General features: G+C 37.5%; 1 protein-coding gene across 5 annotated transcripts; it reads left to right on the plus strand.

Moving 5' to 3' along the window:
* The first annotated feature begins 3,524 nt into the window (after window positions 1–3,524).
* LOC308697117 (uncharacterized protein) lies at window positions 3,525–10,351 on the plus strand. Of its 5 annotated transcripts, none has more exons than XM_081376224.1 (5): window positions 3,525–3,649; window positions 3,970–4,079; window positions 6,637–6,990; window positions 9,219–9,828; window positions 10,029–10,351. In XM_081376224.1, exons 3-4 carry the CDS (start codon window positions 6,675–6,677, stop codon window positions 9,389–9,391), a joined length of 489 nt encoding a protein of 162 aa, XP_081232350.1. In that variant the 5' UTR covers window positions 3,525–3,649; window positions 3,970–4,079; window positions 6,637–6,674; the 3' UTR covers window positions 9,392–9,828; window positions 10,029–10,351. The 5 variants fall into 5 exon arrangements, with proteins under 5 accessions (XP_081232350.1, XP_081232351.1, XP_081232348.1 ...); XM_081376225.1 differs by having other exon boundaries at window positions 3,535–3,649; window positions 9,219–9,789; XM_081376222.1 differs by lacking the exons at window positions 3,525–3,649; window positions 3,970–4,079 and adding an exon at window positions 6,417–6,557 and having other exon boundaries at window positions 9,219–9,843; window positions 10,024–10,350.
* Window positions 10,352–14,751: the final 4,400 nt, after the last annotated feature.

The following is a 14,751-nucleotide window of genomic DNA, read 5'->3' on the forward strand; positions in this document are numbered from 1 at the left end:
TAAAAAATTTTAAATTAACATAAGAAATTTACTTTTGCTATGGTTAGATAAATGTTCAGCGACATCTTTGAAAGTTTTCTGAATTTTGTACCAATTTTTTCTCTATATAGTGTTGATATGGCAATTAGTAAATACACTTTTTCGTCATGCTAGCATGTGTGGAAGTATTTAAAGGGGACCTATTATGCCCCTTTTCTCAAGATGTAAAATAAGTCTCTGATGTCCCCAGAGTGTTTATGTGAAGTTTCAGCTCAAAATACCCCACAGATCATTTTTTACAGAATGTTTAAATTGTCACTTTTTGGTGCTCAGAAAAACGCGCTGTTTTAGTGTGTGCCCTTTAAATGCAAATAAGCTGCTGCAGGGGGCGGAGCTTCATGAGCTCCGCTCAGTCTCTCAGGACAATCTCACCTCATGGTTGTAAAATAATTTATTGAGAGAATGGTTTATAAAGAAAAATACCACACTGAATGTTTTTTTTTTGTTGTTGTTGTTGTTTTTATCATTGAAATGTATTTTTGTTCAATATTTTTTCTTTGGTGTTTTGATAGAATTTTATGAAAATAATATTTATGCATTAATTATGATCCATTTTTTCCCATTTAATATAATAAATAATTTATTTATATATATATCCATATATATATATATCCATATATACATATATATATATATATATATATATATTTACATATTTTCCAAACGAAGGGCAGTTCAAGACTTTGGTTTTGACCGACTGTCTGTAAAAGACTGAATGTATGTAGAGGGAGTTTCCAGGAGGGAATTTCTGAACATGTCTGATGGACTTTAAAAAGGACTGTAAAGGAATGTCCAGGCAGACGCGATCCACCTGGACTGCCTCTCTGGTGCTAAATGCCTTTGCTGTTGTGCCTCCTGCAGTTAAGACTTGCAAACTGATGGTTTTTTATTTTGTTTTGCTTTATTTGATTTTATATATTAATACGTTATATGTAAACTAGTTAACCTGCATTTAATAAAAATATATATAATCGAAATTAAGAAGCCTGCCTGCCATAAGTCTCTGTTTTCGAAAGATTGAGCTGAACAAACCATGGAGAAGTCTTCTGTGATCTTAATATTGTAAGTATGGAAATTTACATGCTTATTGGTTAGAGCAGACTTTACCTGAGAATAATTAAAATAAGGTTAAAGGTGCTTAAAATTACACACCATAAAACAGTACATAAATGAATTTCAGTAGAGTTGAGGGAGCATTTTCTTTGAAAACAAAATAATTCCACCTCGTCTTCAGCGGCTGCCTCAGATTTCGGCAGTAAATGGAGAGAGCTATGTAGATTAATACATCCAGCCACACAACACCTACAACGCTTGGGAGACATTCTCGTCAGTGCAGCAGCTGTGAACTCGATCAGGGCGGGGCTATGTTAGAACGGCAGTGTCTGTCAACACTCGTGGGCGGGGCCTGTGGCTTTAGTGATGTCACTAAAGCTGCATTCTGAAAACAGGTCGTTGGGAAACACTGCTGATGATTTATGGGGGATTAATAAAAAAGGAGTGAGTGGATTTTTATCACTATTGGGTGGTTGTTGTACACGCACTGCCAACACACATTTATGTCCAAACACCAGCAAAAGTGAATTTTGCATAATGGGTCCCCTTTAAAAGAAGGGTGTTACAACTAACCCCCCGTTAGGTTGTGCCCCGCTCTCCCCTATCTTTGTTCACTGTAACATTTTCGGCGCTTCACTTTAGGCACGTTTATCTGATCAGAGTTTATTTGAACTGTGTGAAATAGGATAACTACTCACCCTAATGTTGTTCTAAAGGCTTATTATCTGCTTTTTTCAGAACACAAAAAAGAAAAGAAAATTCCTGTACGCACATGCCATTTTGTGACTTTAACTTTTTTTAACGGATGCAAATCCGTCATAAAATAATCCTCTGCAACTCGTGCCATATAAGGTATATTGTAGGGTTTGGAGGGAAGCAATGAAATGGCAAGTTATTACGTTAAAGAAAATCTTGCACTGCAGGCCTGTGTGCGAGTGTGCACTAGCTCACGTCGAGCATAAGGCAGTGCGTTCTTTAGATAAAGCCTATGCTTTTGCTTTCATTAATTGATAATGAATTAATTATTAATTTGAGGCTATTTGGTGTCATGAATTTTCTTTTGGGGGCCCCAAAGCAATGCACCCTATAAAGGCCTCAAGATGAAAAAGTTTGAGAACCACTGGTCTAACGGCAGCTGCAGCGATTCTATGACTTTATCAATTAGCAATTGGCTCTATTAATTAGAAGGCAGGACTTATTCTGCCAAAGAGAATACGAAGCTGCACTGCAGATGTTAGTTAAGCAATTGGTCCCAACAATTTCTCTTAAACCCAGGCCTGGAGGGCCACTGCTCTATAGAGTTTAGTTCCAACCCAAACACCCCTGAACAAGATAATCAAGTCTTCAGAGTTACAAGACACTTGCTGGTCGGTGAGTTTGAGGTAAACTCTGCAGGACAGTGGCCCTCCAGGCCTGGATTTGAGGAACCCTGCACTAACATATTTGGTCTCAATCATAATATTAGCAAATGTAGGAAATTTTCACTTAAGAGTGTTAACTTCTAAGTAATCTCTGTTAAGAAGCTATAGACACATACCTTTAAATGCCTTACTGTAAGCTTACAATTAGTATGAAATAAAGCAGGAATTATTTGTATCATGTATTCACAATCTAATGATTCTTCAAATCATTAAAAACATATGTGTTAAAAACATAGTAAAAATAAGATAACTTGAGATGAAAACATGTATAAATGCTCTCATCCAGTCTAAAACCAGGGGTTCAGCCTCCTCTGAAGTGCATGCACACAAACAGTCTTTTCCTAATGTTGATATGTTTTTAATAAAAGAGTTCTTCTCAAGAATATTGTATTGTTTTCATCATAGCCAATTAATATGTTCAATAACTTCAACATATGGCGGTGAGTGTGTGCAAAGTGAAAGCATGTGAACTAATAAAAAAACGTTCTCGAGGTTGTCCAAGCAGCAAATTTCCATTGTCTTTGCTTGGTATGATAATACTAGTTGAATTTGTACTTGTCAGATGAAGTCTGACTGGACTAACACAGATGCAGCTAAGATTTTTCAACGAACTCATAAGCTCATTTTTAACATTTCAACACTTCATCTTCTGCTGACTGCTGTTATATGCATTTTATAATACTTCTGTGAGGTTTGCTGTCTTTATTTCCTGTTTAGCTGAGTGGGCGACTAGCCTGAAAGGAGGTGCGAACAGTAGGGAAATGCCCATTTTAGCTAATTTATAGAAATGTTTGTGCAAATGTTTATGATGTATAATGAATAAACTGCTTCACGTCTTGCCCAATTAACAACACTCTTCAACGTGACTTATTTACGATACAGATCTATCCTCGAGTGCCGTAGAATCAAGGACTGGAACTGACTGTTTTATAATCTGGTTTTGTTACTCGGCTCTGTGGAATACTTGATTCTGATTGGTCAATCGCACATTCCCGCGGTGTGTTACTCCTCAATAACAACTGGGTTACTGAAGTCAGCAGCGCTATATACGCTTGCTAGAAACGTTCTTCATGGAAGTTTTGCGTTTGGTGAGCTAATACAATATTAAAACACAGTCGAATATACATAACAAACAGGTATGATTTTAAAACAGTTTAATCTAAAATCAATATCTCTTATCCCCATAATTATTTATGTGGTGAAATGCTGTGTAATAAATGTTATGACTGTATACTGTATGCCTTAAAGGGTAACTCATTTGGTAAAGGGTAACTCAGATCATTTGGACGTGTGCTGTTTTCAAGAGATAACAACGATATAAATACTGTTCGTTTTCTCACACAAACCGCTCGTTTCGTGTCTTAGGCCATCAATGTGTACTTATGATGGGGAATTGTTTCATTTGGACGATGGGGAATTGTTTTAATTTGGACTCTGTGCTTGTGTTTTGAGACAGTGACCATCACCTGCATTATATGACTGACAGACAAGAACGGTTTGACCTAAAAATATCAAAATTGAAACTACTGCGGAAACAAAGACACCTACATCTTGGATGCCCTTGAGGTAAGCTAAAACATATCAAAAATTAATTTCAAAGTGAACTATCCCTTTAAAGGGTAACTAAACCCCTGGTCAGAGCCTGACTCCACCCACTGGCAATATTTGAAAAATGCTAGAAAAGTGGGCAGACCCCAGCGGAGATAGAGGGGACGAACCGAGGGCGGGAGGGCGTGCACCTGAGAGTCCTGCTGTCAGACTGACTAAAATGGAGAGTTAGCTCACAGGGTCGCAAAACGACGTAAATATGCATCTGATGAGTTTTATCGAGTTGATGTCAATAGCGCGCACTCTCTATAGGCATATTCATATTTTGCCGCTATGTGAAAAAATCCAGCAAAATGCGCCGACGCGTTTGTCGATCCCAGAGGATTAACTTTAGCCTAACCATAAATTGTGATTAAAATATATGATCACTCACATCAAGACGCCGCTGCGGTGGATCGAGGTCCATGCAGGATCGAGGAGCAGCGTTTGGCACTGCGTCGCTGTTCAGCGCGAGCTGTGTGGAGAAGCCAATTTCCACCTCTATTGCGTTGGAAAAGCAATTCCGCGTAAAATGCAGGTTTTACACTCACGGTCTTCCAGGCCAAGTGCATGCAAACACTGGCGCCTAATTTCCAAGTCTGCTGTAAAGCTATGCAGTCCAGCAGTGCTGTTGCACCCAGCAACACTACACGCTGTGCTAAATACAGATAAATCTACGCTAGCTCATCAAAGGGCGTGGTGAGCTCGTACCGGGAGGGCGTGGTGAGCTGGAACCTGCCTACGTCACGCAGTACCGCAACATCCAATAGGAAAATTCAACTGCAGTAGCCACCGTTCAACCTGAAGAGGGCAGCACTCAGACGTTTTTACACCATATATTGTAGAATTAAAACACTTTATATCCAAATGTCAAAAAAGTTACTCGAATCAATGAACAGCACTAATAAAGCCCCATTCTTACAGATCATTAACTAAAAAAAGTTGGTTTAGGGTTTAGTTACCCTTTAAATGTCCGTCTAGTTTGAACTTGCCACTGAAACTCTCTCCGCAGAAACTTTGCGTGTAAAGACCTGATAAAATATTTCCACTTATTACGTGTCTAATTATTTACTTATGTGGCAAGTATCCGTGTAATAAGCGGGATAATGTCCATCCAGCCAGTTGTTATCTTAGAATAAAACCCCTTCAGGCTAATCTAGATCATCCTGTCGGGGTTTATTCTGAGGTAACAACTGGTTGGACGTATATTATCCCTTACTTGTACGTCCATTTTTATTGTATTTACTTATGTTGGTTTTAACTCTTGTTCTTAATCATCTTATGTATCTATCTATTAATCATATGGTGAAGCAAGAGTTTTTACAGATGGTATGAGCGGGGAAATTTTTTATTATTTAAGGCGGCCGTCTAGTGTTTTAGTACCTGTTCAGTGCTAGTTTTTATAGTGTGTTTTTATCAATAACTTTGTTTTAATAATGATCTTAACAATATTTATGCACATCCACTTTTGCATCACTCCCATGTTTACATCTTGGTGTGATTCTCCTTGGTCCCAATCACAATGAGACAAAACTTGGACTGGTTTTGGATATCAAACAAATCTTCTGACAGGATCTAGTAAGTCAAGTCAAGTATATTTGTATAGCGCTTTTCACAATACAGATTGTATCAAAGCAGCTTCACAGTATTAAATTAAAATAATACAAGGTTTGTTTCTAGTGGAATTTATTGATTGATAAAATTAAATTAAAATATTCCCAAAATATCCCCAACTGAGCAAGTCAAAGGCAACAGTGGCAAGGAACCGAAAAACTCCATCAAGTGACCTAATGGTGTCCTAAAACTCCATCAAGTGACCTAATGGTGTCCTAAAACTCCATCAAGTGACCTAATGGTGTCCTAAAACTCCATCAAGTGACCTAATGGTGTCCTAAAACTCCATCAAGTGACCTAATGGTGTCCTAAAACTCCATCAAGTGACCTAATGGTGTCCTAAAACTCCATCAAGTGACCTAATGGTGTCCTAAAACTCCATCAAGTGACCTAAGTAGTCTAAGTAGTAATTAGGTCTAGATCCTACAAGAGAATTTTAAATTCTGACTACTGTGATATGAATGATACACACTATTATATAAAGAAAGTTGGATAATGTGAATGGAAATAAACCAAATTGAGGTGCAAGAAAAAAACATGGTTGTTAATGTGTATAAACAACTTTGTTTGGAAAATTCTTTGTGCACATACACATCTACAGTTAACATCTCTGTTAACAAAGCAATCTGTTGACAATTGTGTTAACAACACTTATTATAATGATTTTATTTCACACATACGTCTTTTCACCGGAAAAGCAGCAGGTACAAGCTTACTAAAGGAAATGAAAGCAACAGTGTGGTTTTAGTCTCAGCACTTTGTGTAGAAACCTGCAAGACAAAATGGAAAAAATTATTTTATTCAGTGTAGTTTGGTTTGGAAATATGCAAATCACTTCCAGTGGTAAATTATCAAACTTTAATACTTTACATACATGTCATTATTTTAAACCTTTATAGTAATTTTATCAATGTCTCTCCAGATTTGTCAGCAGGAGGATCTTCTGATGTGAGAGTTCTGATGGGAGAAGACATCACTCTGAACTGCAACATGAGAAACAGATATGAAATCGCCTGGTATCGTCTCAGATCTGAAGAGCTCGTTCTGCTGATTTCTGCACAGACAGACATGACAGGAACAAAACTTCTGACCACTTACAATCAAAACCGAACTCGTATGAAAATGACAGCAGACAGTTCGATCACCAGAGTCTCTTTAACTATTTCTGGAGTAACAGAATCAGATTCAGGACTTTATTTCTGTGGAATAAAGTCTGACACTCCAGAGCTACACTTCGACAAACCCATCAGACTGGAGATTGAGGGTCAGAATACCGGTAACATCATATCTTCACAAACTATTGCTTTTACATGCTAAATACATATATATACAGGGTTTGAAATCAACCGGCCAATTTGGCTACTAAATTTTTAATTTACCGGCCATTCAGAACTTCTACTTGCCAAAAAAAGAAGAAGAAATTAACCAGCCTAACTATACGTATATACATATAGGAATAAAAAACATATATATACACGCAGATTTGGCTTAAACATAAAAACACGCCAAATTGGCTAGTGATTTGACAACGTTACTCGCCAAAGTTCATTTTTACCTGCATTTGGCGGGTGTTAATTTCAAACCCTGTATATATTACCAGTCAATCCACTACATCATATATATTCTTCATAATTGGTGCAAACTGCTGTCCCACAACCAAAAAGCACATTTATAAAGCATTTATTCAAATCTTAGATGTTTACTAAGACTATTATCTAACCCACAATAATATTTAATATATCAAGTAAACTTAATATAAATAAAATCATTATTTATTGGGTACTTTCAGTTGGGAGGCGGCTGTCCCGAGACTCTAACCCTTAAATTTCAACTGATTTAAAAAAAATGATAGTGAAATAGTTTTTGCATTTTATTCCATTGTTGTTTTTAAAACTGTCTTTTTGATTATTTTTTATAGTGAGGATCAAAAAAATATATTTTACTTTCTTTGTAAATCATTAAACTTTATGTAAAAAAATGTGTCCCGAATTTTCATGTCACTACCGAGACCATTTAGTCCATTGGCTGAGACTGATTTTAACAACATCCCTACATTTTTGATTAGGACATAATTCCTGTGTCCCTCTCTCTCATATGGCTGAATCCGAAATCGCCCCCTAAACCCTCATTCACTATCCCCTACGACGTTAGTCCACAGTTACGGTTCACTTGAGGGAGTGAATGAAAATGACTGAGTGATGACCAAAGCATGTGGTGAAGTTTTGGAAATGACAATGGGGAACACTTAATACTTTATTTGGGGGAAATAAACAACATTTTAGTACAGATATGCAAATCAGGTTTTATATATGCAAGTTAAAATTCTGTAATGTTAGGCCGCAACCAAAACATTACTAGCAAAAATGTGCAGTCACGAACAAAACATGGGATGTTTTGTCAAATAAAGTATATTGAATTATACTATATTATCAACTAAGATGTTATGATAGTGTTTGGTTCAATTCAAACAAATGAATCCTAATGATTAATGATAAACTTTATGCCTTTTACAAAGAAAGATTGGATTAAAAATACAACAAATCTCATAAATTACACTTGAAATATTGTTAAAATTGTAATTATTATTGATTTACCTGTGAAATCTTTTTAGTAAAATATCAAAAAATATATTCACAAAGTAGATGTAAACCATCTTAATAGGTCAATATAACCCCTCTTATTAAATTTTATATTGTGTTTCGGTAGTGACAAATTTGGGAAGAGAAATATTCCCAAACTTTCTGAAAGTACAATGAGAATGAACTGCACAAGTACTACAAATGTGTATTGTTTTTTTTTTCTTTCCTTGCATATTCCATAATTAATTAATTAATTAATTAAAAATAATTAATAAACAGACCTTTTTAAAATGTCTTTAAAATATGTATTATAAAATTTGCATACATAAATAATTTGTGGAAAAAGACTAAACATTTTTCAAGATGAACCAATTCTGTAGAATGGCCCATGTATACACACATGCATACATCAATATTTGTTTTTCTTGATCTGTAACAAAAAGGCTGAAATATGTACGTATTTGTACCTAGGAATGAATGAATGAATTCAATTAATTTGTAAAATGTTATATTTAGTAGTGGATAGTAAAAGGGAAGTCTCTTTAAGTGTTCACCACAAATGTTTGAGCCACCAGTTGTTGGTTGATTGTCCAAAATGAACAAAAAAAGTAAAACATAAAGTGTCTCACCTTCTGACATAATTGAAAACTTAATAATTGAACTCAGTTTTTTCAGTTTCGTGCACTATAAACATCCGTTAATAACATGCTATTTATTACCAATTTAAGACTTTTTAAGGCCTTCATTTGTGAAAAGGATCATTAAGACTTTCAGAAACCCTATGTTTAGATTTCTGCGTTTGTAATAACAGAACTGCCAACAAAAGTTGATATCACAGGTAACATTTTTAATAGTTTTTTAATTGATTTTTGTTTTCTAACACTGTCTGGTTGTATGAATATGAATAACTCTTCTGTCTCTGTAGACGAAGTGACGGTGACGGAGCGTGTGTTGATGTTCGGTGGTGTTGGACTGGCTGTGTTTGTGTTTTTTCTGGCCACAGTCATCGCAGGAGGAAACATTTACCATCGTGGACAGCAGAAAGGATGGAGAGCAGCGAAACGTGCATCTATGATGAGCCACAAATCAACTAAATGACACATTTATGTGCTTTAAGTTACAGTTTGAGCTTTGCACTGGCAGTTAAATAAGCATCGCTGTAGGGAAACACAAAGTATAATAGACAACTGTGGCTCAGACATCTTTATCTATTCACGAGACTTTACTCTCAGTTTAGAGAACCTGAGATGACTGTAAGAATTGAGAAATTACAAAATGCCGGACAGTCTGTTTGAAGAACGACCAGACCCTGAGAGGACAAAAGGATTTTACCCCTCTCTCTCATGTTCAGATCACCTGAATTCACCAAAGAAAATATATAGTTTAATGTGAATGATTATCACAGAGTATTTTTCATGTTTGGTATCATTTGAAATGTCTCAGTGCGACTGGTACAAATTTCCCATTTCCAAATAAGTAAAACAAAAGGTAATAAGGTTTTTAAGAGTTTAGAGATAGCTGACACACAAAGGAAGGTGGTCTCTAGACCAGTGGTTCCCAAACCTGTCCTGCCGGCACCCCAACACTGCACATTTTCTTTGTCTCCCTAATCAAACACACCTGATTCAACTCATCAGCTCATTAACCCATGTGATAATGAGCTGATGAGTTGAATCAGGTGTGTTTGATTAGGGAGACAAAGAAAATGTGCAGTGTTGGGGTGCCGGCAGGACAGGTTTGGGAACCACTGCTCTAGACAAATGGTCTCCTACACCTAAAGGTGTCAACTCTGAATGTAAATTTCTTTTGTTAGCACATGTTTCCATGTGAAAGGTTTGTCTATATAGTGAAATGCAGCAGGGGCCTTCTATACCTCAGATGAGCCCATGATGTTGAAGGACCTCAAAGAATTCAGCATCATGTATTTCAATGTTGGGTTCGCATCTCTTCTCTTTATTCCAGAGCATTTGGTGTTTTGTATCGATTATCTTTGAATTGATTATGTAATTGGCATGATACATTTACCTGACATAATAAATTGTTACATTTGATTATTCTAACTGACTTTGATTTATTTTCATTGAAGAGTTAAACAGAACAGTCAAACATTCACTCATAATTAATGATCCACAGATATCATTAAAACCTTTTCATTTATGGAGTCAGATGAAATAACAAGAGAATACATATTCAAATGTATTATATTTAATCAAAAAATACTTTGCCTTGAGAAAAGACAGTAACACGTAAAGACCTTCCGCGCTGGTCGAATGCCGGACTTTGGGCCGATTGAGCGCGAGCTTACATGACAAAAGGCCAATGTTGCCTTTTTCGGCACCAATGAAAGCAATCATTAAATGTGGGACCGGTAGTTTCTGAAATATGCTGTTGGCCAATGTTGATATTTGAAATCAAACCAAGCAAACACACCCGTTCTCCGCCTCCAAAACTCACACTCCAATCCTAACAGCCCTGCTCTGAGTCGGTCTCGAACCCCGATCCTCCTACAAGCGAGCCGAGGCGAGTACACTAACAATGACGCTATAAACCCAGAGGGCAATGTTTCATAAAAAACTGAAGCTTCCCCAGGCGCCGCCATTGATTAGCGGACCATCACCTGCTGTTAGCATTCCATTGACTCCCATTCATTTTGGCATCATTTTGACAGTGAATAACTTTACATCTGAGGTGTTTAAAGACTCCATTTGTCCATTATTTATTTCTAAAGAAACACGAAAATGTATTAAAGGCTCCATTACCTTGTGTCTTACATTATGGCCCCGTAGATGCAGTCTTTGTAAAAATATGCTAACGATTGCATCATAACCACACGACTCAGCTATTGTCTAGCGACTAGTCGCACAGTAGAGAGATTACCGTATGGACAGGATGAGAAGCTCGCGGGCAATCAGGGGGACGTGGAGGCAAAATGACAAAATAATTAATCAGAATACTTAGCAAAAGTTGCTCCTGCTCCTAGCTCATGGACATCTCCTACTCACACTCTCCGTCTCTGCAAGTTTCTGAAGGGAATGATTCAGATTTCTCTTGGCACAGCTACTAGAAGACAGACGGGTTGCTCACGTCACATCTACGCCGTCAAGCTCAGTGTGAGTCTGCGCAGTACGCTCAGCCATCAGGAAGAAGAGCTTCTAATTGACTTCACTTTTCTCCGTTGAATCCAATGGGGTCGCTGTGTCCATTTATTTTACTGTCTATGTATAAACCGCATAAGCTAGCAGTCGCCAGCGCGACTCACTAACTGGCCTCAGTTACACACGCGAAATTCAAAAGTGGATGTCTGTTTATACAGAATAATGCTTCACGAAAAATAAAATAAAGCGTAGATGATGAACGAGTGAGAAGGAAGCACAAAAAATGAACATATAGTACACAATAGTATACAAACAAGAGTTGGTAGTAAGTTGCCATCAGCACAGCAGCTCCAGTTACTCAGAGACACTCAAACCCAGTGTTACTCACAAAGCAATCAAAGCAACATCCGCTTCTGCTTTCAGGCCTTCCTGCTTCGCTCTCTCCAGCGCTGGAAAGCTTTTCTAATATTAACGCGGGTCCTAAAACTCAGACATAACCCTTTATTTTCCAGTGATTTCTTCTGAGCTTTTCTCTTTTGTATTGTGTCTCATCTGAATTTCTGCAGTCTTTCTTCAGTTCAAATCTCCCTCATGATCGTTCTCTCTCCTCCGCCATCATACGCTCCCTAATGCTGATTGGCTACACGTGTGTTATTGTGTCAGACCGACTAACTTCCAAACAGCATATTTCAAAAACTACTGATCCCACCTTTAATAGTTGTGGTGATTATTAAGGTTTGTGTGGTTCATTTGTGTGTGTCAATGATATTTAGTTCAATATGAAAGCACTGTGTCACTGCCTTTAATGCAATATTTATTAATTCAACATATATAAACAATATTCAAGCTTAGAGTTCAAGTATGATTTACACAACAGCAGTTTTTACATGTAAAGAATGAGCTCAAAAAGATCAGCAAACTTGTTCGAATATCATTAGACTGTATCTTTAGGCATTATACATTTAGACTGATGACTATTAATATGTACACAAGCTTTGTACAAATTAATTTGTTTGAGTATAAATGCTAACTTTTTTATGCCATATAAAGCTTCTTAAAAATGTCATCAGAAATGAGTTCTGATCAAATAAACAGCAGTAAAACTAAGAATTGTATGTGTTTGTTTGTGCATTTTCCGGCAGGAAACCTTATCATTACTAATGCTAAACCTCCTTAAACACTGTTTAAGACAATGATGTCAGATCTGCCATCACACTCTCAGAGACACAAACAATGTGTCACATCAGTGTCTGCAAGGTGCTATAATAATTTCCTGACTGACTGCATTATGACTAAACCCACAAAACATGAGCTAAAAACAAACCGACTATCACTGACAATGGAAGAGTTATTACTCTGTCATGTGACATAGCCTATATATACAATATTTATGTGTTAGTTAGGCTATGTGTTGTGTTAGTGATCGCCCTAGCCATCGGAGGCATAATAAGACCAAGGCGACAGGAAATCCCAGTTGAGGTGAATTTATTGTGCAGACAGTGCAAATCCCACAGCAAAAACAAAGAAAAATAGTTTGATGTGTAGACACGTAATTTTAACATTACCTCTGTAGGCCGCTCTGTGGCAGCAGAAACTCTTCATCCCCATTGTCCTGTGAAGATGAGCATTTGGTTGATGACACTTTATAACACTATTTGTCATAATTTCTGGAGTAGGCATCTTACAACTGCCTGGGGTTCTGTTGGGACAGGAGGCTCCAAAAGACAGATATTACCATCAGAATCTGTTGAGACCAACGAAAAACCAGAGACAATTTATATAAAAGGCCTATCTTCATAGCCACACCCTAGCAACCAGTTACAGCACCCTAGCAACCACTAAGAGCTCCCTAAACCAATAAATAATGAATTTTTTTTTTTTTTTTTTTAAAGCAATATCACACTCGTAGCCTTGCTATATTGCTCCATACTTGTGCCTATTCGGCCACTGAAGGCACTCGTTATTAAAGATTTTAAGAACTCTATCAAAACTCCATAGTAACCATCTTTGACAACTACCAACCACCTAATAACACCATAGAAACTACCAAAAATACCTTAGCAACCACCCTGAACACCCTAGCAACGTCTAGAAAGGCTCTAGTAACCACCAAAAATACCCTAGCAACCACCCAGAACACCCTAGCAACTGCCTAGCAACCACCCTGAACCCCCTAGCAACCACCTAGCAACCACCTAGCAACCACCCAGAACACCCTAGCAACGCCCTAGCAACCACCAAGAATACCCTAGCAACTGCCTAGCAACGCCCTAGCAACCACCCAGAATACCATAGCAACTGCCTAGCAACACCATAGCAACCACCCAGAACACCCTAGCAACCACCTAGCAATGCCCTAGCAACCACCAAGAATACCCTAGCAACTGCCTAGCAACCACCTAGAACACCTTAGCAACTGCCTAGCAACACCATAGCAACCACCCAGAACACCCTAGCAACCACCTGGCAACAGCATCATGCTAAAAACATGCTAGCAACATGCTAATCAAGCTAACATCATACTAGCAACATGCTAATCAAGATAGCATAATGCTAGTAACATGCTAATCAGGCTAGCATCATGCTAGCAACATGCTAATGAAGCTAGCATCATGCTACCAACATGCTAATCATGCTAGCATCATTCTAACAACATGTTAATCATAGTAAATAATGCTGGAATGTGGTAAATCGTAGTAAATCATCTTAGAAACGTGGTAAATCGTGGTAAATAATGATAAAACGTGGTATATCATGGTATCACAACATGGTAATTATGTTAGCATCTGCCCAGTGGCGAATTTTGCCACTGCAAGCACCACTTCACATTTTCTTCAGGAAATGTACATTCTAAAAGGACTTTGGAAAAACCCAACCCAAAGTAAAATAAATGGAAATATCACAAATAGCCTATATAAAAAATAACACATAGGTAGACCTCTTACGTTTTATGAAGGCACTTAATTAAATCTTCTGGAGTGACTGGCTCTGATGAAGTCCCTCCAGGAATTCCCTCAGCCATTGGCCTTCCAGCATTCAGGCCATCTCCATCTCCTCTGCATTTGTCAGAGGTGGTGGAGCAGGTCCTCCCCCCGTTTTGCGAGCCTCTGCCTTCTTTCTGTTGGCTGAGTAGTCAAATGAGAATGAACATTTATGATCACGGGGTTGCTCCGTATTCCGTAAGACTTAAAATCAAAAAGCGGAAGAGGACACGCTCCCTTAACAACAGTGTGTATATATTTACAGCTAATTGTAACATATTTATAGATGTTATTATTAAGAGAATTAAATAAAAACAGTTGTTGCTTTCCCTCTTATAGCACAACATTGATAATCACAAAACATTAGCGCCACCCCGTGGTC

The sequence above is a fragment of the Scardinius erythrophthalmus genome, assembly GCF_964197995.2.
Source record: "Scardinius erythrophthalmus genome assembly, chromosome: 10".
Lineage (NCBI taxonomy): Eukaryota > Metazoa > Chordata > Actinopteri > Cypriniformes > Leuciscidae > Scardinius > Scardinius erythrophthalmus.

Excerpts from the sequence above, each read along its gene's own strand:
- LOC308697117 (XM_081376222.1), top strand. The coding sequence starts at position 6,497 with ATGGAAAAAATTATTTTATTCAGTGTAGTTTGGTTTGGAAATATGCAA. Across the intron at positions 6,558-6,636 it reads TATGCAAATCACTTCCAGTG|ATTTGTCAGCAGGAGGATCT; the intron begins GTAAATTATCAA and ends ATGTCTCTCCAG. Across the intron at positions 6,991-9,218 it reads GATTGAGGGTCAGAATACCG|ACGAAGTGACGGTGACGGAG; the intron begins GTAACATCATAT and ends CTGTCTCTGTAG.